Source organism: Salvelinus fontinalis, chromosome 27 (assembly GCF_029448725.1).
Source record: "Salvelinus fontinalis isolate EN_2023a chromosome 27, ASM2944872v1, whole genome shotgun sequence".
NCBI lineage: Eukaryota > Metazoa > Chordata > Actinopteri > Salmoniformes > Salmonidae > Salvelinus > Salvelinus fontinalis.
The window spans coordinates 43503416-43528996 of NC_074691.1; the positions used below are offsets into that span (position 1 = coordinate 43503416).

Sequence of the window (25581 nt, forward strand, 5' to 3'; positions counted from 1 at the left end):
GATCCCCATTAGTTCCTGCCAAGGCAGCAGCTACTCTTCCTGGGGTTTATTATGGATCCCCATTAGTTCCTGCCAAGGCAGCAGCTACTCTTCCTGGGGTTTATTATGGATCCCCATTAGTTCCTGCCAAGGCAGCAGCTACTCTTCCTGGGGTTTATTATGGATCCCCATTAGTTCCTGTCAAGGCAGCAGCTACTCTTCCTGGGGTTTATTATGGATCCCCATTAGTTCCTGTCAAGGCAGCAGCTACTCTTCCTGGGGTTTATTATGGATCCCCATTAGTTCCTGCCAAGGCAGCAGCTACTCTTCCTGGGGTTTATTATGGATCCCCATTAGTTCCTGCCAAGGCAGCAGCTACTCTTCCTGGGGTTTATTATGGATCCCCATTAGTTCCTGTCAAGGCAGCAGCTACTCTTCCTGGGGTTTATTATGGATCCCCATTAGTTCCTGCCAAGGCAGCAGCTACTCTTCCTGGGGTTTATTATGGATCAACCCCTCTCTGTTTAAAGGACAGCCCTCCCCAACCCCTCTCTGTTTAAAGGACAGTAGCCATGCTGACAGCGCTCCTCAACCCCTCTCTGTCTGTCTGTGTGTGTGTGCGTGGTGTGCGTGTGTGTGTGCGTGGTGTGCGTGTGTGTGTGCCTACAGTAAGAGTCGACCAGTCGCTTTCTTTCTGGTTTTGAACCCACTGTTTATTCCGTAATAAAACTTAGTCACAGGGCTGCCATGACAACCGGGGGCTGACAGCTGTCAGTCACTTAAACCCCGCCCCCAACAAGAAGAAACTCCAAATCAAAAAACAGCTGCTAAAAAAAACACTTCAAATCAATTCATTAATAATCAATACTCAATACTCACCCATTAGTATATACAGTGTAGTAGTGTTTGTTCATATACATTTTATTAAACTTTCTCAGGGTAATAGATTCACATTAACCTGTTAGCCACTCCAAGCTAATGTTAAATTAGTAACGTTAAATAACTCATTTAAATCAAAAATAGAACCAGGGGTCATTTTAAAACCTGCAGAATGTGGAGGTTCTATCTGAATGTCCTGGGATGTTGCTCCCTACTGAACAGACCTGTCTCTCTGCTTCCTGTCTCTCTGCTTCCTGTCTCTCTGCTTCCTGTCTCTGCTGGCCTCAGCTAATCACACTGCATTGTTGGTTTCTGGATCATTCTGATAGTTTTTTTTGTTTCTGCAATTGAAGCGACGGGGTGACTTGATATGAATTATGTTGAGTCCTAATGGACTGAGATGGTTCTGGTCAACTGGTACTGGTCCATATTGTTAATGCAGGGACTGATATGTCATATGATATCATATGCAACAAGCTGTCTCACTGCAGAACTAGTCATTCATCCACGTTTATCCAAATGTCAAAGTTCAGTGTTTTGGACACTCTGCTGTTGTCCCATTGCTCCAAATGTCAACATGTTTAAATGAAGGGTTACGTTTAGTTAGTTAACCACCCCCATCTACCACCCTTGTCCTCAATGCCATGGTAAAACCCAAGTCTACTGGAGGGTCATAACGCTCGCTGTTGCCCCAGTGGCCGGTTCTGAAGGCATTTCCCGACGTCCAATTCCGAAGTGATTCTTCAACCATCTCCCGGATCATATGTACATGGTACTGGACCAGCGAGTCTGTGGAGGGAGTTTAGTCTCCCCTCATCCGAGACAATCATGACAGATTTTTATGGGTTCAGAGATTAGTGAGTTTGTTACCTGTCTCTACAGATAGAGGGCGCTATAGATCCATGCTCTGTGCTACTCTGTCATCTAATTTACATTAGCCATTAGCCTAGCATCCTGCTAACACCAACCATACAGATGAAGTGTACAGCGTTAGCCTGACATGTCTGAGGAGTTGGAGGGGAGGAGGAGGGAGGGGGAACAAGGGAAAATGAGGGACGGGAGGAAGAGGGAGGAGGCTGAGAAGGAGAGTAATAAAATAGGAGTAGGAGATGAGAATCTTGAAGCGCTGATCCTGGGAGAGAGCGGAGGAATGTTCCACGTGGCGCCTCCTCATCCGCTGCCCCCACAAAGCCATCCTAAAACACAGGTCAGACAGCGGTCAGGGGATAGCTGGGGGTGTGTGTGAAGTTGTGTTAATGGTGTGTGTAGTTGTTCATTCTATTCACCTTTATTGATCAGGTAAGTTGGCTGAGAAGGTCAACCTCGCCTTGGGGAAGAGGAGAGGTGGAAAGTGAGCCATGGTTAGGGCTGTTACGGTGACAGTATTACCGCCACACCGGCGAACAGTCAAATTCCTTGAGATCGTTTAGTCACAGTAATTAGGCTTCTCCAAGCTCTGATGGTGATTAGCCGTCTACCAAACTTGCTAACTGCCTGGTACTCAGCACTCTATTGTCCCTCTAATCACTCTGACATCAAAATCTAATCAAACACTTCATGAGAGCTCATGTTGCACAAAATGTCTATATGCAATTGTGTGAGAAAACAGAGTGATGGCCTCTATTAAAAAGAGGAGGATCCCATCAGCTTTCTATAGACTAGGCCTACTATATCTATTTCACAACCGTCCTAATATTAAGCACATTGCTTCTTTACAACAGGAGTAGAGCCTACCTGGCTGGCATGAAAATGAACCCTGGGAAAAGTGTCCTCCATTTGCTGTTTAAGTGCATAGATGACATGTATTTTTTCCCTGTTTCAAGACAGGTGCATGATAATGGTGCATTCTAAATCAAAACTAATATCACATTATTTAGTATATGTAAAGATAAGATTAAATCAAGAATATTCTAATGGGTGATATTAGCCTATCACTTGTAAAATATATATATATATACAAAAGTATGTGGACACCACTTCAAATTAGTGGTTTTGGCTTTCAGTCACACCCGTTGCTGACAGGTGTATAAAATCGAGCACACCTCCATGCAATCTCCATAGACAAACATTGGCAGTAGAATGGCCTTACTGAAGAGCTCAGTGACTTTCAACGTGGCACCTTCATAGGATGCCACCTTTGCAACAAGTCAGTTTGTCAAATTTCAGCCCTGCTAGAGCTGCCCCGGTCAACTGTAAGTGCTGTTATTGTGAAGTGGAAACGTCTTGGAGCAACAACGGCTCAGCTGTGAAGTGGTAGACCACACAAGCACACAGAACGAGACCACCGATTGCTGAAGCGCGTAGCGTGTAAAAACCGTCTGTCCTCGGTTGAAACACTCACTACCGAGTTTCAAACTGCCTCTGGAAGCAACGTCAGCAGAAGAACTGTTCGTCGGGAGCTTCATGAAATGGGTTTCCATGGCCGAGCAGCAGCACACAAGCCTAAGAACACCATGCATAATGCCAAGCCTCGGCTGGAGTGGTGTAAAGCTCGCCGCCATTGGACACTGGAGCAGTTGAAACGCGTTCTCTGGAGTGATGAATCACGCTTCACCATCTGGAAGTACGACGAACGGTTTTGGCGGATGCCAGGAGAAAGCTACCTGCCCCAATGGAGAGTGCCAACTGTAAAGTTTGGAGGAGGAGGAATAATGGTCTGGGGCTGTTTTTAATGGTTCAGGCCCCTTAGTTCCAGTGAAGGGAAATCTTAATGATACAGCATACAATGACATTCTAGATGATTCTGTGCTTCCAACTTTGTGGAAGGCCCTTTCCTGTTTCAGCATGAAATGCCCCCGTGCACAAAGCGAGGTCCAACAGAAATAGTTTGTTGAAATCGGTGTGGAAGAACTTGACTGGCTTGCACAGAGCCCTGACCTCAACCCCACTGAACACCTTTGGGAAGAATTGGAATGGCAACTGCGAGTCAGGCCTAATCACCCAACATCGGTGTCCATTTTAGTTGACATTTTAGTCATTTAGCAGACGCTCTTATCCAGAAGGTGGGAAGAAGAGGGTTAGGTGCCTTACTCGACCTCACTAATGCTCTTGTGGCTGAATGAAAGCAAGTCCCAGCAGCAATGTTCCAACATCTAGTGGAAATCCTTCCCAGAAGAGTGGGGGCTGTTATAGCAGCAAAGGGGGGGGGGCCTACTCCATATTAATGACTTCCCAGAAGAGTGGAGGCTGTTATAGCAGCAAAGGGGGGGGACCTACTCCATATTAATGACTTCCCTGAAGAGTGGAGGCTGTTATAGCAGCAAAGGGGGGGACCAGCTCCACATTAATGACTTCCCTGAAGAGTGAAGGCTGTTATAGCAGCAAAGGGGGGACCAACTCCATATTAATGACCCTGATTTTGGATTGAGATGTTCCACGAGCAGGTGTCCACATACTTTTGGTCACGTAATGTATATTATCACGTGTGAATGATGTCCAGCTTGTGTAGCAAGAAACAACTCATGCCTTTTTTTTCCTCCAACTTTTTAAAATCATAGTCGCACACACCTCATGTAGTCTAGCCCATAGTCCTATATGTTTTAATAAGGTTAGTATCCCACCTCATGTAGCCCATAGTCCTATATGTTTTAATAAGGTTAGTATCACACCTCATGTAGCCTAGCCCATAGGCCTATATGTTTTAATAAGGTTAGTATCACACCTCATGTAGCCCATAGTCCTATATGTTTTAATAAGGTTAGTATCACACCTCATGTAGCCTAGCCCATAGTCCTATATGTTTTAATAAGGTTAGTATCACACCTCATGTAGCCCATAGTCCTATATGTTTTAATAAGGTTAGTATCACACCTCATGTAGCCTAGCCCATAGTCATCTATGTTTTAATAAGGTTAGTATCACACCTCATGTAGCCCATAGTCCTATATGTTTTAATAAGGTTAGTATCACACCTCATGTAGCCCATAGTCCTATATGTTTTAATAAGGTTAGTATCACACCTCATGTAGCCCATAGTCCTATATGTTTTAATAAGGTTAGTATCACACCTCATGTAGCCTAGCCCATAGTCCTATATGTTTTAATAAGGTTAGTATCACACCTCATGTAGCCCATAGTCCTATATGTTTTAATAAGGTTAGTATCACACCTCATGTAGCCTAGCCCATAGTCCTATATGTTTTAATAAGGTTAGTATCACACCTCATGTAGCCTAGCCCATAGTCCTAAATGTTTTAATAAGGTTAGTATCACACCTCATGTAGCCCATAGTCCTATATGTTTTAATAAGGTTAGTATCACACCTCATGTAGCCCATAGTCCTATATGTTTTAATAAGGTTAGTATCACACCTCATGTAGCCTAGCCCATAGTCCTATATGTTTTAATAAGGTTAGTATCACACCTCATGTAGCCCATAGTCCTATATGTTTTAATAAGGTTAGTATCACACCTCATGTAGCCCATAGTCCTATATGTTTTAATAAGGTTAGTATCACACCTCATGTAGCCCATAGTCCTATATGTTTTAATAAGGTTAGTACCACACCTCATGTAGCCCATAGTCCTATATGTTTTAATAAGGTTAGTATCACACCTCATGTAGCCTAGCCCATAGTCCTATATGTTTTAATAAGGTTAGTACCACACCTCATGTAGCCCATAGTCCTATATGTTTTAATAAGGTTAGTATCACACCTCATGTAGCCCATAGTCCTATATGTTTTAATAAGGTTAGTATCACACCTCATGTAGCCCATAGTCCTATATGTTTTAATAAGGTTAGTATCACACCTCATGTAGCCCATAGTCCTATATGTTTTAATAAGGTTAGTATCACACCTCATGTAGCCCATAGTCCTATATGTTTTAATAAGGTTAGTATCACACCTCATGTAGCCCATAGTCCTATATGTTTTAATAAGGTTAGTATCACACCTCATGTAGCCCATAGTCCTATATGTTTTAATAAGGTTAGTATCACACCTCATGTAGCCCATAGTCCTATATGTTTTAATAAGGTTAGTATCACACCTCATGTAGCCCATAGTCCTATATGTTTTAATAAGGTTAGTATCACACCTCATGTAGCCCATAGTCCTATATGTTTTAATAAGGTTAGTATCACACCTCATGTAGCCCATAGTCCTATATGTTTTAATAAGGTTAGTATCACACCTCATGTAGCCCATAGTCCTATATGTTTTAATAAGGTTAGTACCACACCTCATGTAGCCCATAGTCCTATATGTTTTAATAAGGTTAGTATCACACCTCATGTAGCCTAGCCCATAGTCCTATATGTTTTAATAAGGTTAGTATCACACCTCATGTAGCCTAGCCCATAGTCCTATATGTTTTAATAAGGTTAGTATCACACCTCATGTAGCCCATAGTCCTATATGTTTTAATAAGGTTAGTATCACACCTCATGTAGCCCATAGTCCTATATGTTTTAATAAGGTTAGTATCACACCTCATGTAGCCCATAGTCCTATATGTTTTAATAAGGTTAGTATCACACCTCATGTAGCCCATAGTCCTATATGTTTTAATAAGGTTAGTATCACACCTCATGTAGCCCATAGTCCTATATGTTTTAATAAGGTTAGTATCACACCTCATGTAGCCCATAGTCCTATATGTTTTAATAAGGTTAGTATCACACCTCATGTAGCCCATAGTCCTATATGTTTTAATAAGGTTAGTATCACACCTCATGTAGCCCATAGTCCTATATGTTTTAATAAGGTTAGTATCACACCTCATGTAGCCCATAGTCCTATATGTTTTAATAAGGTTAGTATCACACCTCATGTAGCCCATAGTCCTATATGTTTTAATAAGGTTAGTACCACACCTCATGTAGCCCATAGTCCTATATGTTTTAATAAGGTTAGTATCACACCTCATGTAGCCCATAGTCCTATATGTTTTAATAAGGTTAGTATCACACCTCATGTAGCCCATAGTCCTATATGTTTTAATAAGGTTAGTATCACACCTCATGTAGCCTAGCCCATAGTCCTATATGTTTTAATAAGGTTAGTATCACACCTCATGTAGCCCATAGTCCTATATGTTTTAATAAGGTTAGTATCACACCTCATGTAGCCCATAGTCCTATATGTTTTAATAAGGTTAGTATCACACCTCATGTAGCCCATAGTCCTATATGTTTTAATAAGGTTAGTATCACACCTCATGTAGCCCATAGTCCTATATGTTTTAATAAGGTTAGTATCACACCTCATGTAGCCCATAGTCCTATATGTTTTAATAAGGTTAGTATCACACCTCATGTAGCCCATAGTCCTATATGTTTTAATAAGGTTAGTACCACACCTCATGTAGCCCATAGTCATCTATGTTTTAATAAGGTTAGTATCACACCTCATGTAGCCTAGCCCATAGTCCTATATGTTTTAATAAGGTTAGTATCACACCTCATGTAGCCCATAGTCCTATATGTTTTAATAAGGTTAGTATCACACCTCATGTAGCCCATAGTCCTATATGTTTTAATAAGGTTAGTACCACACCTCATGTAGCCCATAGTCCTATATGTTTTAATAAGGTTAGTATCACACCTCATGTAGCCTAGCCCATAGTCCTATATGTTTTAATAAGGTTAGTATCACACCTCATGTAGCCCATAGTCCTATATGTTTTAATAAGGTTAGTATCACACCTCATGTAGCCCATAGTCATCTATGTTTTAATAAGGTTAGTATCACACCTCATGTAGCCTAGCCCATAGTCCTAAATGTTTTAATAAGGTTAGTACCACACCTCATGTAGCCCATAGTCCTATATGTTTTAATAAGGTTAGTATCACACCTCATGTAGCCTAGCCCATAGTCCTATATGTTTTAATAAGGTTAGTATCACAACTAAAGTGGCCTAATAACTTCAGAACCTGACATATCTATATATGTATATCTATATCTGTATATCTACATCTGTATATCTATATATGTATATCTATATATGTATCTGACATACTTAGACGGCACTTGATCATTTTCACCATAAAAATGACCCTTTTATAATAAAAGTATTACATGCATGATTGCATTTGCGTTCACTTTTGGAGAATGGTGTTTTTCCCACATATTTATTGCATTTTGGTATATTCGCGCTTATCGCCTACTGCTATGTGCGCATTGCTGCGCTTATGTGAAGAAATAGCGTAATAGTTTAGGGGAAGTTCACTATTTTACAACTTGATGTTAGATGGTTCCTCGACTGAACTTCCCCTTTAACAAACAATTGCTATTAGAGTTAATAAATTATGATTAATTCTACTTCTACTGATTAGAAGATTAATATTAGTTGTGTGATGGAACAGGACAGACTGCCCTCTACTGGCCCTCCAATGCCACCAGTCTGTGTGTGTTTATATAGTCTGTATGCGTCTGTGTGTCCTACCTCAGTAGCGTACAGTATATCCATGATCTTGGAGAGTGTTGGGCTGGTGTTGGTCTCATTCTCCTGACAGATCAGCTCGATGTCTCTCAGCTTACTGAAGTAGAAATCTCTCTCCTTCTCAAGACCATCCACTGTCAACTTCAGGTCCAACATCTACACACACACACACACACACACACACAGACACACACACACATGATGAGGGAGAGGGAGAGGTGGAGGAGAGTAAATATCACATTTACATAAGTATTCAGACCCTTTACTGAGTACTTTGTTGAAGCCCCTTAAGCAGCGATTACAGCATCAAGTCTTCTTGGGTTTGACGCTACAAGCTTGGCACACCTGTATTTGGGGAGTTTCTCCCATTCTTCTCTGCAGATCCTCTCAAGCTCTGTCAGGTTGGATGGGGAGCGTCGCTGCACAGCTATTTTCAGGTCTCTGCAGAGATGTTCGATCGGGTTCAAGTCCGGGCTCTGGCTGGGCCACTCAAGGACATTCAGAGACTTGTCCCGAAGCCACTCCTGCGTTGTCTTGGCTGTGTGCTTAGGGTCGTTGTCCTGTTGGAAGGTGAATCTTCGCCCCAGTCTGATGTCCTGAGCGGTTTTTCATCAAGGATCTCTGTACTTTGCTCCGTTTATCTTTCCCTCGATCCTGACTAGTCTCCCAGTCCCTGCCGCTGAAAAACATCCCTACAGCATGATGCTGCCACCACCATGCTTCACCGTAGGGATGGTGCCAGGTTTCCTCCAGACATGACGCTTGGCATTCAGGACAAAGAGTTCAATCTTGGTTTCATCAGACCAGAGAATCTTGTTTCTGAGTCGTTAAGGTGCCATTTGACAAACTCCAAGCAGGCTGTCATGTGCCTTTTACTGAGCGGCTTCCATCTGGCCTCTCTACCATAAAGGCCTGATTGGTGGAGTGCTGCAGAGATGTTCTTGGTCACCTTCCTGACCAAGGCCCTTCTCCCCCGATTGGTCAGTTTGGCCGGCCGGCCTGCTCTAGGAAGAGTCTTGGTGCTTCCAAACCTCTTCCATTTAAGACAGGTGTGTGCTTTTCCAAATCATGTCCAATCAATTTAATTTACCACAGGTGGACTCCAATCAAGTTGTAGAAACATCTCAAGGATGATCAATGGAAACAGGATCCACCTGAGCTCAGTTTAGAGTCTCATAGCAAAGGGTCTGAATACTTATGTAAATAAGGTATTTCTGTTTTGTATTTTTAATACATTTTCTAAAAACCTGTTTTCGCTTTGTCATTGTGGGGTATTGTGTGTGAGGATATTTTTTTTTTTTTAAATCAATTTTAGAATGAGGCTGTAACATAAATGTGAAACGTCAAGGGGTCTGAATACTTTCCCGAAGGCACTGTATATCAAACATTTAGAAATAAAAATATATACAGAATAAATGAGGTACTTGTTTGATAAGAATTCTTATTTTCATGTTTGTATTTCAGTATTACTATGTGGTGTGTGTGTGTGTGTGTGTGTGTGTGTGTGTGTGTGTGTGTGTGTGTGTGTGTGTGTGTGTGTGTGTACCTACCTGCTGGTTCAGTTCTAGTATCTCAGCGTCTGATGCTCTGGTGGGCGTCGCCCTGCGGATGGGGGCGGACTGTATCTGCCTCGGGGGGGCGTGGAATGTCTTGGTCGCCGTGGGAGACGTCCTCTGGGGGCCTGGACACACAACCAATCTTAACAAGACTCTCACTAGCACCCAATCAACAGAGGGAAACAAAGCCCCTGATTTACACCGTAGAGGGAGAGAACAAAGTCAAAACCCTTTAGAGCAGCACATCAACATACGGGCAGCATGGATCACTTTTTCCTGGTGTGGAAGAGGATCATTTGGGTTTGTGGGAAATGAGATGATTTGGTGAGGAGCGGTGAGGACATGGTGATGCAGCAGAGGGGTGTGTGTGTGTACCTGGGTTGGGTGAGGGGGTGCCCTCCTGGCGTGTGGTCACAGGGTCATACTCCTTCCCGTCGTAGTTGGCATCAAAAAACTTCTTAAACCACTGGATGAACTCAAAGTTATCCTGGAACCTCCCCTTCACCAGCCTCTCTACTGGGATGATCTGAGACAGAGAGAGGTACTTTATTCACCCTTCACCAGCCTCTCTACTGGGATGATCTGAGACCTTCACCAGCCTCTCTACTGGGATGATCTGAGACCTTCACCAGCCTCTCTACTGGGATGATCTGAGACCTTCACCAGCCTCTCTACTGGGATGATCTGAGACCTTCACCAGCCTCTCTACTGGGATGATCTGAGACCTTCACCAGCCTCTCTACTGGGATGATCTGAGACCTTCACCAGCCTCTCTACTGGGATGATCTGAGACCTTCACCAGCCTCTCTACTGGGATGATCTGAGACCTTCACCAGCCTCTCTACTGGGATGATCTGAGACCTTCACCAGCCTCTCTACTGGGATGATCTGAGACCTTCACCAGCCTCTCTACTGGGATGATCTGAGACCTTCACCAGCCTCTCTACTGGGATGATCTGAGACCTTCACCAGCCTCTCTACTGGGATGATCTGAGACAGAGAGGTACTATATTCACCCTTCACCAGCCTCTCTACTGGGATGATCTGAGACCTTCACCAGCCTCTCTACTGGGATGATCTGAGACCTTCACCAGCCTCTCTACTGGGATGATCTGAGACCTTCACCAGCCTCTCTACTGGGATGATCTGAGACAGAGAGGTACTTTATTCACCCTTCACCAGCCTCTCTACTGGGAGAGAGGGGTAGGATATCTTGGATTCAAACAAAAATGAAGTAAAACAAGCGTATGTGTATACCTACAAATCTAGCCTCGTACAAACCATCCTGATCTTGTGAGCTTACAGTGCACTCAAAGTATTCAGACCCTTTGACTTTTTCCACATTTTGTTACGTTACAGCCTTATTCTAAAATTGATTACATTGTTTTTACCCCTCCTCAATCTACACACAATACCCCATAATGACATCACAATACCCCATAATGACATCACAACACCCCATAATGACATCACAATACCCCATAATGACATCACAATACCCCATAATGACATCACAATACCCCATAATGACATCACAATACCCCATAATGACATCACAATACCCCATAATGACAAAGCAAAAACGGGTTTTTAGAATTTTTTACTAACGAAAAAAATAAAAATATATACACTATATTCAGACCCTATAATCAGTACTTTGTTGAAGCACCTTTGGCAGCGATTACAGCCTCGAGTCTTCTTGGGTATGACACGCCCCAGTCTGAGGTCCTGAGCACTCTGGAGAAGGTTTTCATCAAGGATCTCTCTGAACTTTACTCTCCCAGTCCCTGCCGCTGAACAACATCCACACAGCATGATGCTGCCACCACCATGATTCACTGTAGGGATGGTGCCAGGTTTCCTCCAGACATGACGCTTGACATTCAGGCCAAAGAGTTCAAACTTGGTTTGATCACATCAGAGAATCTTGTTTCTCATGGTCAGAGAGTCGTTAAGGTGCCTTTAGGTAAACTCCAAGCAGGCTGTCATGTGCCTCTTTACTGAGGAGTGGCTCCCATCTGGCCACTCTACCATAAAGGCCTGATTGGTGGAGTGCTGCAGAGATGGGAGAACCTTCCAGAAGGGCAAACATCTCCACAGAGAAACTTTAAGACTCTGTCAGTGTCCATCGGGTTCTTGGTCAGGGAGGTCCCCAGGCCCTTGTGCCCGATTGGTCAGTTTGGCCGGGCAGCCAGCTCTAGGAAGAGTCTTGGTGGTTCCAAACTTCTTCCATTTAAGAATGATGGAGGCCACTGTGTTCTTGAGGACCTTCAACGCTGCAGAAATTTTTCATTACCATTCTCCAGATCTGTGCCTCAACACAATCCTGTCTCGGAGCTCTACGGACAATTCCTTCGACCTCATGGCTTGGTTTTTGCTCTGACATGTACTGTCAACTGTGAGACCTAATATAGACAGGTGTGTGCATTTCCAAATCATGTCCAATCAATTGATTGTAGAAACATCAAGGATGATCAATGGAAACAGGATGCACCTGAGCTCAATTTTGAGTCTCGTGACAAAGGGTCTGAATACTTATGTATTTAAGGTATCTTTTTTTATTTTTTGCTTTGTCATTATGGGGTATTGTGTGTAGATTGATGAGGGAAAAAAATATTTTATAAATTTTAGAAAAAGGTTGTAACGTAACAGAATGTGGAAAACGGAAAGGGGTCTGAAAACATTCCAAATGCACTGTACATTGTTGTTTGGCTACACGGATACAGTCTGGCCACGACCAGACTCAAACTGTTTAAGCCCCTCCCTCTCCTTCCACCGTATGGACGCACCAAGCAGCATCCTCTCATAATCTGTGGGGGTAGTTTAGTTGATGACGACAACGAGAAACGCCTATACTTGGCGCTCAAGTTAAATCATAACAATGGCTGCTCTTGAGGAGGTTGGCAGGGCAGCTCAAGGCATGGGTCAGAGGCTGTGGGTTCATTGGCAGTAAGATGGTAGAAAAGGAGGAAATTATGAATAAATATGGAGTGGGGGATTGCACAAGCCTTCTGAAAGATCTGACGAAGGGGAAGAAAAAAAGGAGAAAAGCAGAATATGTTTTGAGTGAATCTGGAATAACGGATAACGCAGAACTTCTGGAAGAGCTAGAGAAGGAAATTGAATGTGACGAGAGTGACGTTGAATTAACAGCAGTGATGATCGCTGAGGGAAACGGTGAGGAAGGGTGGTGTCAGAAAGAGGGACACGTGCTCCAATAGTTCAGAGATGGAACCTGACGAGAGAGTAGGGGTACCGTGTTACCGGGGATCGGAAGTGTCAGGTGGAACCTGACCAGAGAGTAGGGGTGCCCGTGTTGCCGGGGATCGGAAGTGTCAGGTGGAACCTGACGAGAGAGTAGGGGTACCGTGTTGCCGGGGATCGGAAGTGTCAGGTGGAACCTGACCAGAGAGTAGGGGTGCCCGTGTTGCCGGGGATCGGAAGTGTCAGGTGGAACCTGACGAGAGAGTAGGGGTACCGTGTTGCCGGGGATCGGAAGTGTCAGGTGGAACCTGACGAGAGAGCAGGGGTGCCCGTGTTGCCGGGGGTCGGAAGTGTCAGGTGGAACCTGACCAGAGAGTAGGGGTGCCCGTGTTGCCGGGGATCGGAAGTGTCAGGTGGAACCTGACGAGAGAGTAGGGGTACCGTGTTACCGGGGATCGGAAGTGTCAGGTGCGAGGAAAAGCAGGTTGAAGTGGCTTCACACTCCAGTACAGTAGGTGTATGGAAAAGGAAGACCTATGTGAGAATGCTATTCAATGCCCTCAAAGCTCATCACTAAGCTAAAGACCCTGGGACTAAACACCTCCCTCTGCAACTGGATCCTGGACTTCCTGACGGGTGGTAAGGGTAGGTATCAACACATCTGCCACTGATCCTCAACACGGGGGCCCCTCAGGGGTGCGTGCTCAGTACCCTCCTGTACTCCCTGATCACTCATGACTGCATGGCCAGTCACGACTCCAACACCAACATTAAGTTTTCCGATGACACAACAGTGGTAGGCCTGATCAACAACGAGACCGCCTGTAGGGAGGAGGTCAGAGACCTGGCCGTGTGGTACCAGGACAACAACCTCTCCCTCAACGAGATCAAGACAAAGGAGATGATTGTGGACGACAGGAAAAGGAGGACCGAGCACGCCCCCATTCTCAGGGCTTCAAGATCCTTGGTGTCCACATCACCAACAAACTAACATGGTCCAAGCACACCACGACAGTCGTGAAGAGGGCACGACAAAGCCTATTCCCCTCAGGAAACTAAAAAGATTTGGCATGGGTCCTCAGATCCTCAAAATGTTCTACAGCTGCACCATCGAGAGCATTGTCGTGGCAGAATCAGATTTAGCTAGGTAACATAGATAGATAAGATGTTATTGTCATCATATGCTTGTGAGATACTGTGGGCAGTTGCATTTTCCCTTCTCAGCTAGGGCTTAGTCACTTGGGGCCCAGAGAGGGGAGAGGTCAGGCTGGTCTTCATAAGTCAATGTATCTGTTAAACCATGTGGTGCTGTGTAGAATATCAGAAGGGGAGGAGGACAGAATGGAGGCTTGTCTTCATATGGGAATGTATCTGTTAAACCATGTGGTGCTATGTAGAATATCAGAAGGGGAGGAGGACAGAATGGAACATTGTCTTCTTATGTGAATGTGTCTGTAACTATTCCTAAACCATTTGAAGGGATGGCGTTATTAATGGGGAACCAGTTAGTTATCTCATACAATATCTGTACGCCAGTCACTCCCTACTTTTCTCATGGGGGGAAGGAGTAAGGCAGTGTTTGGAACCATTGTCTGGCCCCTCTGAGGTTGCCCTTATCTTGATCTGGTATACGACCTAAGAGGCTCACTGTCTTCAGTGAGGATACAGGATACAGTCTGCAGTAGAGGATACAGTCTGCAGTAGAGGATACAGTCTGCAGTAGAGGATACAGTCTGCAGTAGAGGATACAGTCTGCATTAGAGGATACAGTCTGCATTAGAGGATACAGTCTGCATTAGAGGATACAGTCTGCAGTAGAGGATACAGTCTGCAGTAGAGGATACAGTCTATACAGTCTGCAGTAGAGGAAACAGTCTGCAGTAGAGGAAACAGTCTGCAGTAGAGGATACAGTCTACATTAGAGGATACAGTCTGCAGTAGAGGAAACAGTCTGCAGTAGAGGAAACAGTCTGCAGTAGAGGATACAGTCTACATTAGAGGATACAGTCTGCAGTAGAGGAAACAGTCTGCAGTAGAGGATACAGTCTATACAGTCTGCAGTAGAGGAAACAGTCTGCAGTAGAGGAAACAGTCTGCAGTAGAGGATACAGTCTACATTAGAGGATACAGTCTGCAGTAGAGGAAACAGTCTGCAGTAGAGGAAACAGTCTGCAGTAGAGGATACAGTCTACATTAGAGGATACAGTCTGCAGTAGAGGAAACAGTCTGCAGTAGAGGATACAGTCTGCAGTAGAGGAAACAGTCTGCAGTAGAGGATACAGTCTACATTAGAGGATACAGTCTGCAGTAGAGGAAACAGTCTGCAGTAGAGGAAACAGTCTGCAGTAGAGGATACAGTCTGCAGTAGAGGAAACAGTCTGCAGTAGAGGATACAGTCTACATTAGAGGATACAGTCTGCAGTAGAGGATACAGTCTGCAGTAGAGGATACAGTCTGCAGTAGAGGAAACAGTCTGCAGTAGAGGATACAGTCTGCAGTAGAGGATACAGTCTGCAGTAGAGGATACAGTCTGCAGTAGAGGATACAGTCTGCAGTAGAGGATACAGTCTGCAGTAGAGGATACAGTCTGCAGTAGAGGATACAGTCTACATTAGAGGATACAGTCTATACAGTCTGCAGTAGAGGAAACAGTCTGCAGTAGAGGAAACAGTCTGCAGTAGAGGATACAGTCTATACAGTCTGCAGTAGAGGATACAGTCTGCATTAGAGGATACAGTCTATACAGTCTGCAGTAGAGGATACAGTCTATACAGTCTACAGTAGAGGATACAGTCTATACAGTCTGCAGTAGAGGATACAGTCTATACAGTCTGCAGTAGAGGATACAGTCTGCAGTAGAGGATACAGTCTACATTAGAGGATACAGTCTACAGTAGAGGATACAGTCTACATTAGAGGATACAGTCTACAGTAGAGGATACAGTCTGCAGTAGAGGATACAGACTGCAGTAGAGGATACAGTCTATACAGTCTGCAGTAGAGGATACAGTCTATACAGTCTGCAGTAGAGGATACAGTCTATACAGTCTGCAGTAGAGGATACAGTCTATACAGTCTGCAGTAGAGGATACAGTCTGCAGTAGAGGATACAGTCTATACAGTCTGCAGTAGAGGATACAGTCTGCAGTAGAGGATACAGTCTGCAGTAGAGGATACAGTCTGCAGTAGAGGATACAGTCTATACAGTCTGCAGTAGAGGATACAGTCTATACAGTCTGCAGTAGAGGATACAGTCTGCAGTAGAGGATACAGTCTGCAGTAGAGGATACAGTCTGCAGTAGAGGATACAGTCTGCAGTAGAGGATACAGTCTATACAGTCTGCATTAGAGGATACAGTCTGCAATAGAGGATACAGTCTATACAGTCTGCATTAGAGGATACAGTCTGCAGTAGAGGATACAGTCTATACAGTCTGCAGTAGAGGATACAGTCTGCAGTAGAGGATACAGTCTGCAGTAGAGGATACAGTCTGCAGTAGAGGATACAGTCTATACAGTCTGCATTAGAGGATAGAGTCTGCATTAGAGGATACAGTCTGCACTAGAGGATACAGTCTGCACTAGAGGATACAGTCTGCAGTAGAGGATACAGTCTGCATTAGAGGATACAGTCTATACAGTCTGCATTAGAGGATACAGTCTGCAGTAGAGGATACAGTCTATACAGTCTACAGTAGAGGATACAGTCTGCAGTAGAGGATACAGTCTGCACTAGAGGATACAGTCTACAGTAGAGGATACAGTCTACAGTAGAGGATACAGTCTGCATTAGAGGATACAGTCTGCATTAGAGGATACAGTCTGCATTAGAGGATACAGTCTGTAGTAGAGGATACAGTCTATACAGTCTGCATTAGAGGATACAGTCTGCATTAGAGGATACAGTCTGCAGTAGAGGATACAGTCTGCAGTAGAGGATACAGTCTGCAGTAGAGGATACAGTCTACAGTAGAGGATACAGTCTGCAGTAGAGGATACAGTCTATACAGTCTGCATTAGAGGATACAGTCTGCATTAGAGGATACAGTCTATACAGTCTACAGTAGAGGATAAAGTCTGCAGTAGAGGATACAGTCTATACAGTCTGCATTAGAGGATACAGTCTGCATTAGAGGATACAGTCTGCAGTAGAGGATACAGTCTGCAGTAGAGGATACAGTCTGCAGTAGAGGATACAGTCTGCAGTAGAGGATACAGTCTACAGTAGAGGATACAGTCTGCAGTAGAGGATACAGTCTGCAGTAGAGGATACAGTCTATACAGTCTACAGTAGAGGATACAGTCTGCAGTAGAGGATACAGTCTGCAGTAGAGGATACAGTCTGCATTAGAGGATACAGTCTATACAGTCTGCAGTAGAGGATACAGTCTATACAGTCTGCAGTAGAGGATACAGTCTGCAGTAGAGGATACAGTCTGCAGTAGAGGATACAGTCTACAGTAGAGGATACAGTCTGCAGTAGAGGATACAGTCTATACAGTCTGCAGTAGAGGATACAGTCTGCAGTAGAGGATACAGTCTGCAGTAGAGGATACAGTCTGCAGTAGAGGATACAGTCTGCAGTAGAGGATACAGTCTGCAGTAGAGGATACAGTCTATACAGTCTGCAGTAGAGGATACAGTCTGCAGTAGAGGATACAGTCTACAGTAGAGGATACAGTCTACAGTAGAGGATACAGTCTATACAGTCTGCAGTAGAGGATACAGTCTATACAGTCTGCAGTAGAGGATACAGTCTATACAGTCTGCAGTAGAGGATACAGTCTGCATTAGAGGATACAGTCTATACAGTCTGCAGTAGAGGATACAGTCTACAGTAGAGGATACAGTCTGCAGTAGAGGATACAGTCTGCAGTAGAGGATACAGTCTGCAGTAGAGGATACAGTCTGCAGTAGAGGATACAGTCTGCATTAGAGGATACAGTCTATACAGTCTGCAGTAGAGGATACAGTCTACAGTAGAGGATACAGTCTGCAGTAGAGGATACAGTCTGCAGTAGAGGATACAGTCTGCATTAGAGGATACAGTCTGCATTAGAGGATACAGTCTATACAGTCTGCAGTAGAGGATACAGTCTACAGTAGAGGATACAGTCTACAGTAGAGGATACAGTCTGCAGTAGAGGATACAGTCTGCAGTAGAGGATACAGTCTGCAGTAGAGGATACAGTCTGCAGTAGAGGATACAGTCTGCATTAGAGGATACAGTCTATACAGTCTGCAGTAGAGGATACAGTCTACAGTAGAGGATACAGTCTGCAGTAGAGGATACAGTCTGCAGTAGAGGATACAGTCTGCAGTAGAGGATACAGTCTGCAGTAGAGGATACAGTCTGCATTAGAGGATACAGTCTATACAGTCTGCAGTAGAGGATACAGTCTGCAGTAGAGGATACAGTCTGCAGTAGAGGATACAGTCTGCAGTAGAGGATACAGTCTGCAGTAGAGGATACAGTCTGCAGTAGAGGATACAGTCTGCAGTAGAGGAAACAGTCTGCAGTAGAGGATACAGTCTATACAGTCTGCAGTAGAGGATACAGTCTGTACAGTCTGCAGTAGAGGATACAGTCTGCAGTAGAGGATACAGTCTATACAGTCTGCAGTAGAGGATACAGTCTGCAGTAGAGGATACAGTCTGCAGTAGAGGATACAGTCTGCAGTAGAGGATACAGTCTGCAGTAGAGGATACAGTCTGCAGTAGAGGATACAGTCTGCATTAGAGGATACAGTCTGCAGTAGAGGATACAGTCTACAGTAGAGGATACAGTCTGCAGTAGAGGATACAGACTGCAGTAGAGGATACAGTCTGCAGTAGAGGATACAGTCTATACAGTCTGCAGTAGAGGATACAGTCTGTACAGTCTGCAGTAGAGGATACAGTCTGCAGTAGAGGATACAGTCTGCATTAGAGGATACAGTCTGCAGTAGAGGATACAGTCTACAGTAGAGGATACAGTCTGCAGTAGAGGATACAGTCTGCAGTAGAGGATACAGTCTACAGTAGAGGATACAGTCTATACCGTCTGCAGTAGAGGATACCGTCTGCAGTAGAGGATACAGTCTGCAGTAGAGGATACAGTCTATACAGTCTGCAGTAGAGGATACAGTCTGCAGTAGAGGATACAGTCTGCAGTAGAGGATACAGTCTATACAGTCTGCAGTAGAGGATACAGTCTGCAGTAGAGGATTCAGTCTACATTAGAGGATACAGTCTACAGTAGAGGATACAGTCTGCAGTAGAGGATACAGTCTATACAGTCTACAGTAGAGGATACAGTCTATACAGTCTGCAGTAGAGGATACAGTCTATACAGTCTGCAGTAGAGGATACAGTCTGCAGTAGAGGATACAGTCTATACAGTCTGCAGTAGAGGATACAGTCTGCAGTAGAGGATACAGTCTGCAGTAGAGGATACAGTCTGCAGTAGAGGATACAGTCTGCAGTAGAGGATACAGTCTGTAGTAGAGGATACAGTCTATACAGTCTGCAGTAGAGGATACAGTCTGCATTAGAGGATACAGTCTATACAGTCTGCAGTAGAGGATACAGTCTGCAGTAGAGGATACAGTCTATACAGTCTGCAGTAGAGGATACAGTCTGCAGTAGAGGATACAGACTGCAGTAGAGGATACAGTCTACAGTAGAGGATACAGTCTACAGTAGAGGATACAGTCTACAGTAGAGGATACAGTCTGCAGTAGAGGATACAGTCTATACAGTCTGCAGTAGAGGATACAGTCTATACAGTCTGCAGTAGAGGATACAGTCTGCAGTAGAGGATACAGTCTGCAGTAGAGGATACAGTCTACAGTAGAGGATACAGTCTGCAGTAGAGGATACAGTCTGCAGTAGAGGATACAGTCTGCAGTAGAGGATACAGTCTATACAGTCTGCAGTAGAGGATACAGTCTGCAGTAGAGGATACAGTCTGCATTAGAGGATACAGTCTATACAGTCTGCATTAGAGGATACAGTCTGCAGTAGAGGATACAGTCTGCAGTAGAGGATACAGTCTGCAGTAGAGGATACAGTCTGCAGTAGAGGATACAGTCTACAGTAGAGGATACAGTCTGCAGTAGAGGATACAGTCTACAGTAGAGGATACAGTCTGCAGTAGAGGATACAGTCTGCAGTAGAGGATACAGTCTATACAGTCTGCAGTAGAGGATACAGTCTGCAGTAGAGGATACAGTCTATACAGTCTGCAGTAGAGGATACAGTCTGCAGTAGAGGATACAGTCTGCAGTAGAGGATACAGTCTGCAGTAGAGGATACAGTCTGCAGTAGAGGATACAGTCTGCAGTAGAGGATACAGTAGAATGGAGGAGGACAGGCTCGTGGTGATTGGCTGGGGTAGAATGGAGGAGGACAGACTCGTGGTGATTGGCTGGGGTAGAATGGAGGAGGACAGGCTCGTGGTGATTGGCTGGGGTAGAATGGAGGAGGACAGACTCGTGGTGATTGGCTGGGGTAGAATGGAGGAGGACAGGCTCGTGGTGATTGGCTGGGGTAGAATGGAGGAGGACAGGCTCGTGGTGATTGGCTGGGGTAGAATGGAGGAGGACAGGCTCGTGGTGATTGGCTGGGGTAGAATGGAGGAGGACAGGCTCGTGGTGATTGGCTGGGGTAGAATGGAGGAGGACAGGCTCGTGGTGATTGGCTGGGGTCCATTCTATTCGCTCCTATCCAGAGATTATTATGAGCTGTCCTCCCCTTTAGCAGCACCCTGTGTGTGTGTGTGTGTGTGTGTGTGTGTGTGTGTGTGTGTGTGTGTGTGTGTGTGTGTGTGTGTGTGTGTGTGTGTGTGTACCTTGTCTACGCCCATTCTCTTGAAGGAGGCCTGTAGGTAGGGGTGTGTGTGTGTGTGTGTGTGTGTGTACCTTGTCTACGCCCATTCTCTTGAAGGAGGCCTGTAGGTAGGTGTGTGTGTGTGTGTGTGTACCTTGTCTACGCCCATTCTCTTGAAGGAGGCCTGTAGGTAGGTGTGTGTGTGTGTGTGTGTGTGTGTGTGTGTGTGTGTGTGTGTGTGTGTGTGTGTGTGTGTGTGTGTGTGTGTGTGTGTGTGTGTGTGTACCTTGTCTACGCCCATTCTCTTGAAGGAGGCCTGTAGGTAGGGGTGTGTGTGTGTGTGTGTGTGTGTGTGTGTGTGTGTGTACCTTGTCTACGCCCATTCTCTTGAAGGAGGCCTGTAGGTAGGGGTGTGTGTGTGTGTGTGTGTGTGTGTGTGTGTGTGTGTGTGTGTGTACCTTGTCTACGCCCATTCTCTTGAAGGAGGCCTGTAGGTAGGGGTGTGTGTGTGTGTGTGTGTGTGTGTACCTTGTCTACGCCCATTCTCTTGAAGGAGGCCTGTAGGTAGGGGTGTGTGTGTGTGTGTGTGTGTGTGTGTGTACCTTGTCTACGCCCATTCTCTTGAAGGAGGCCTGTAGGTAGGGGTGTGTGTGTGTGTGTGTGTGTGTGTGTGTGTGTACCTTGTCTACGCCCATTCTCTTGAAGGAGGCCTGTAGGTAGGGGTGTGTGTGTGTGTGTGTGTGTGTGTGTGTACCTTGTCTACGCCCATTCTCTTGAAGGAGGCCTGTAGGTAGGGGTGTGTGTGTGTGTGTGTGTGTGTGTGTACCTTGTCTACGCCCATTCTCTTGAAGGAGGCCTGTAGGTAGGTGTGTGTGTGTGTGTGTGTGTGTGTGTGTGTGTGTGTGTGTGTGTGTGTGTGTGTGTGTGTGTGTGTGTGTGTGTGTGTGTGTACCTTGTCTACGCCCATTCTCTTGAAGGAGGCCTGTAGGTAGGGGTGTGTGTGTGTGTGTGTGTGTGTGTGTGTGTGTACCTTGTCTACGCCCATTCTCTTGAAGGAGGCCTGTAGGTAGGGGTGTGTGTGTGTGTGTGTGTGTGTGTGTGTGTGTGTGTGTGTGTGTACCTTGTCTACGCCCATTCTCTTGAAGGAGGCCTGTAGGTAGGTGTGTGTGTGTGTGTGTGTGTGTGTGTGTGTGTGTGTGTGTGTGTGTACCTTGTCTACGCCCATTCTCTTGAAGGAGGCCTGTAGGTAGGGGTGTGTGTGTGTGTGTGTGTGTGTGTGTGTGTGTGTGTACCTTGTCTACGCCCATTCTCTTGAAGGAGGCCTGTAGGTAGGGGTGTGTGTGTGTGTGTGTGTGTGTGTGTGTGTGTGTGTGTGTGTGTGTGTACCTTGTCTACGCCCATTCTCTTGAAGGAGGCCTGTAGGTAGGGGTGTGTGTGTGTGTGTGTGTGTGTGTACCTTGTCTACGCCCATTCTCTTGAAGGAGGCCTGTAGGTAGGGGTGTGTGTGTGTGTGTGTGTGTGTGTGTGTACCTTGTCTACGCCCATTCTCTTGAAGGAGGCCTGTAGGTAGGGGTGTGTGTGTGTGTGTGTGTGTGTGTGTACCTTGTCTACGCCCATTCTCTTGAAGGAGGCCTGTAGGTAGGTGTGTGTGTGTGTGTGTGTGTGTGTGTGTGTGTGTGTGTGTGTGTGTGTGTGTGTGTGTGTGTGTGTGTGTGTGTACCTTGTCTACGCCCATTCTCTTGAAGGAGGCCTGTAGGTAGGGGTGTGTGTGTGTGTGTGTGTGTGTGTGTGTGTGTACCTTGTCTACGCCCATTCTCTTGAAGGAGGCCTGTAGGTAGGGGTGTGTGTGTGTGTGTGTGTGTGTGTGTGTACCTTGTCTACGCCCATTCTCTTGAAGGAGGCCTGTAGGTAGGGGTGTGTGTGTGTGTGTGTGTGTGTGTGTGTGTGTGTGTGTGTGTACCTTGTCTACGCCCATTCTCTTGAAGGAGGCCTGTAGGTAGGGGTGTGTGTGTGTGTGTGTGTGTGTGTGTGTGTGTGTGTGTGTACCTTGTCTACGCCCATTCTCTTGAAGGAGGCCTGTAGGTAGGGGTGTGTGTGTGTGTGTGTGTGTGTGTGTGTGTGTGTACCTTGTCTACGCCCATTCTCTTGAAGGAGGCCTGTAGGTAGGTGTGTGTGTGTGTGTGTGTGTGTGTGTGTGTGTACCTTGTCTACGCCCATTCTCTTGAAGGAGGCCTGTAGGTAGGGGTGTGTGTGTGTGTGTGTGTGTGTGTGTGTACCTTGTCTACGCCCATTCTCTTGAAGGAGGCCTGTAGGTAGGGGTGTGTGTGTGTGTGTGTGTGTGTGTGTGTACCTTGTCTACGCCCATTCTCTTGAAGGAGGCCTGTAGGTAGGGGTGTGTGTGTGTGTGTGTGTGTGTGTGTGTGTGTACCTTGTCTACGCCCATTCTCTTGAAGGAGGCCTGTAGGTAGGGGTGTGTGTGTGTGTGTGTGTGTGTGTGTGTGTGTGTGTGTGTGTGTGTGTACCTTGTCTACGCCCATTCTCTTGAAGGAGGCCTGTAGGTAGGGGTGTGTGTGTGTGTGTGTGTGTGTGTACCTTGTCTACGCCCATTCTCTTGAAGGAGGCCTGTAGGTAGGGGTGTGTGTGTGTGTGTGTGTGTGTGTACCTTGTCTACGCCCATTCTCTTGAAGGAGGCCTGTAGGTAGGGGTGTGTGTGTGTGTGTGTGTGTGTGTGTGTACCTTGTCTACGCCCATTCTCTTGAAGGAGGCCTGTAGGTAGGGGTGTGTGTGTGTGTGTGTGTGTGTGTGTGTGTGTGTGTGTGTGTGTGTGTGTGTGTGTGTGTACCTTGTCTACGCCCATTCTCTTGAAGGAGGCCTGTAGGTAGGGGTGTGTGTGTGTGTGTGTGTGTGTGTGTGTGTGTGTGTGTGTGTGTGTGTGTGTGTACCTTGTCTACGCCCATTCTCTTGAAGGAGGCCTGTAGGTAGGGGTGTGTGTGTGTGTGTGTGTGTGTGTGTGTGTGTGTGTGTGTGTGTGTGTGTGTGTGTGTGTGTGTACCTTGTCTACGCCCATTCTCTTGAAGGAGGCCTGTAGGTAGGGGTGTGTGTGTGTGTGTGTGTGTCTGTGTGTGTGTGTGTGTGTGTGTGTGTGTGTGTGTGTGTGTGTGTGTACCTTGTCTACGCCCATTCTCTTGAAGGAGGCCTGTAGGTAGGTGTGTGTGTGTGTGTGTGTGTGTGTGTGTGTGTGTGTGTGTGTGTGTGTGTGTGTGTGTGTGTGTGTGTGTGTGTGTGTGTGTGTGTGTGTGTGTGTGTGTGTACCTTGTCTACGCCCATTCTCTTGAAGGAGGCCTGTAGGTAGGGGTGTGTGTGTGTGTGTGTGTGTGTGTGTGTGTGTACCTTGTCTACGCCCATTCTCTTGAAGGAGGCCTGTAGGTAGGGGTGTGTGTGTGTGTGTGTGTGTGTGTGTGTACCTTGTCTACGCCCATTCTCTTGAAGGAGGCCTGTAGGTAGGGGTGTGTGTGTGTGTGTGTGTGTGTGTGTACCTTGTCTACGCCCATTCTCTTGAAGGAGGCCTGTAGGTAGGGGTGTGTGTGTGTGTGTGTGTGTGTGTGTGTGTGTGTGTGTGTGTGTGTACCTTGTCTACGCCCATTCTCTTGAAGGAGGCCTGTAGGTAGGGGTGTGTGTGTGTGTGTGTGTGTGTGTGTGTGTGTGTGTACCTTGTCTACGCCCATTCTCTTGAAGGAGGCCTGTAGGTAGGTGTGTGTGTGTGTGTGTGTGTGTGTGTGTGTGTGTGTACCTTGTCTACGCCCATTCTCTTGAAGGAGGCCTGTAGGTAGGGGTGTGTGTGTGTGTGTGTGTGTGTGTGTGTACCTTGTCTACGCCCATTCTCTTGAAGGAGGCCTGTAGGTAGGGGTGTGTGTGTGTGTGTGTGTGTGTGTGTGTACCTTGTCTACGCCCATTCTCTTGAAGGAGGCCTGTAGGTAGGTGTGTGTGTGTGTGTGTGTGTGTGTGTACCTTGTCTACGCCCATTCTCTTGAAGGAGGCCTGTAGGTAGGGGTGTGTGTGTGTGTGTGTGTGTGTGTGTGTACCTTGTCTACGCCCATTCTCTTGAAGGAGGCCTGTAGGTAGGGGTGTGTGTGTGTGTGTGTGTGTGTGTGTGTGTGTGTGTGTGTGTGTGTGTGTGTGTGTGTGTACCTTGTCTACGCCCATTCTCTTGAAGGAGGCCTGTAGGTAGGGGTGTGTGTGTGTGTGTGTGTGTGTGTGTACCTTGTCTACGCCCATTCTCTTGAAGGAGGCCTGTAGGTAGGGGTGTGTGTGTGTGTGTGTGTGTGTGTACCTTGTCTACGCCCATTCTCTTGAAGGAGGCCTGTAGGTAGGGGTGTGTGTGTGTGTGTGTGTGTGTGTGTGTACCTTGTCTACGCCCATTCTCTTGAAGGAGGCCTGTAGGTAGGGGTGTGTGTGTGTGTGTGTGTGTGTGTGTGTGTGTGTGTGTGTGTGTGTGTGTACCTTGTCTACGCCCATTCTCTTGAAGGAGGCCTGTAGGTAGGGGTGTGTGTGTGTGTGTGTGTGTGTGTGTGTGTGTGTGTGTGTGTGTGTGTGTGTGTGTGTGTGTGTGTACCTTGTCTACGCCCATTCTCTTGAAGGAGGCCTGTAGGTAGGGGTGTGTGTGTGTGTGTGTGTGTGTGTGTGTGTGTGTGTGTGTGTGTGTGTGTGTGTGTGTGTGTGTGTACCTTGTCTACGCCCATTCTCTTGAAGGAGGCCTGTAGGTAGGGGT

The 25581-nt window shown here is 45.9% G+C and overlaps 1 protein-coding gene across 2 annotated transcripts in view; it reads right to left on the reverse strand.

Annotated features, from left to right (window-relative positions):
* Positions 1–666: 666 nt before the first annotated feature.
* The window catches only part of mapre3b (microtubule-associated protein, RP/EB family, member 3b), a 76626-nt gene continuing 51711 nt past the window's right edge, over positions 667–25581 (reverse strand). For both annotated transcript variants that reach the window (XM_055885813.1, XM_055885812.1), the window contains 5 exons: positions 10176–10326; positions 9795–9925; positions 8248–8400; positions 2145–2185; positions 667–2054 (listed from right to left, as the gene is read on the reverse strand). In XM_055885813.1, the coding sequence (XP_055741788.1) occupies positions 2147–2185; positions 8248–8400; positions 9795–9925; positions 10176–10326 (474 nt within the window). In that variant the 3' untranslated portion in view covers positions 667–2054; positions 2145–2146. The remainder of the gene's footprint in view (positions 2055–2144; positions 2186–8247; positions 8401–9794; positions 9926–10175; positions 10327–25581) is intronic.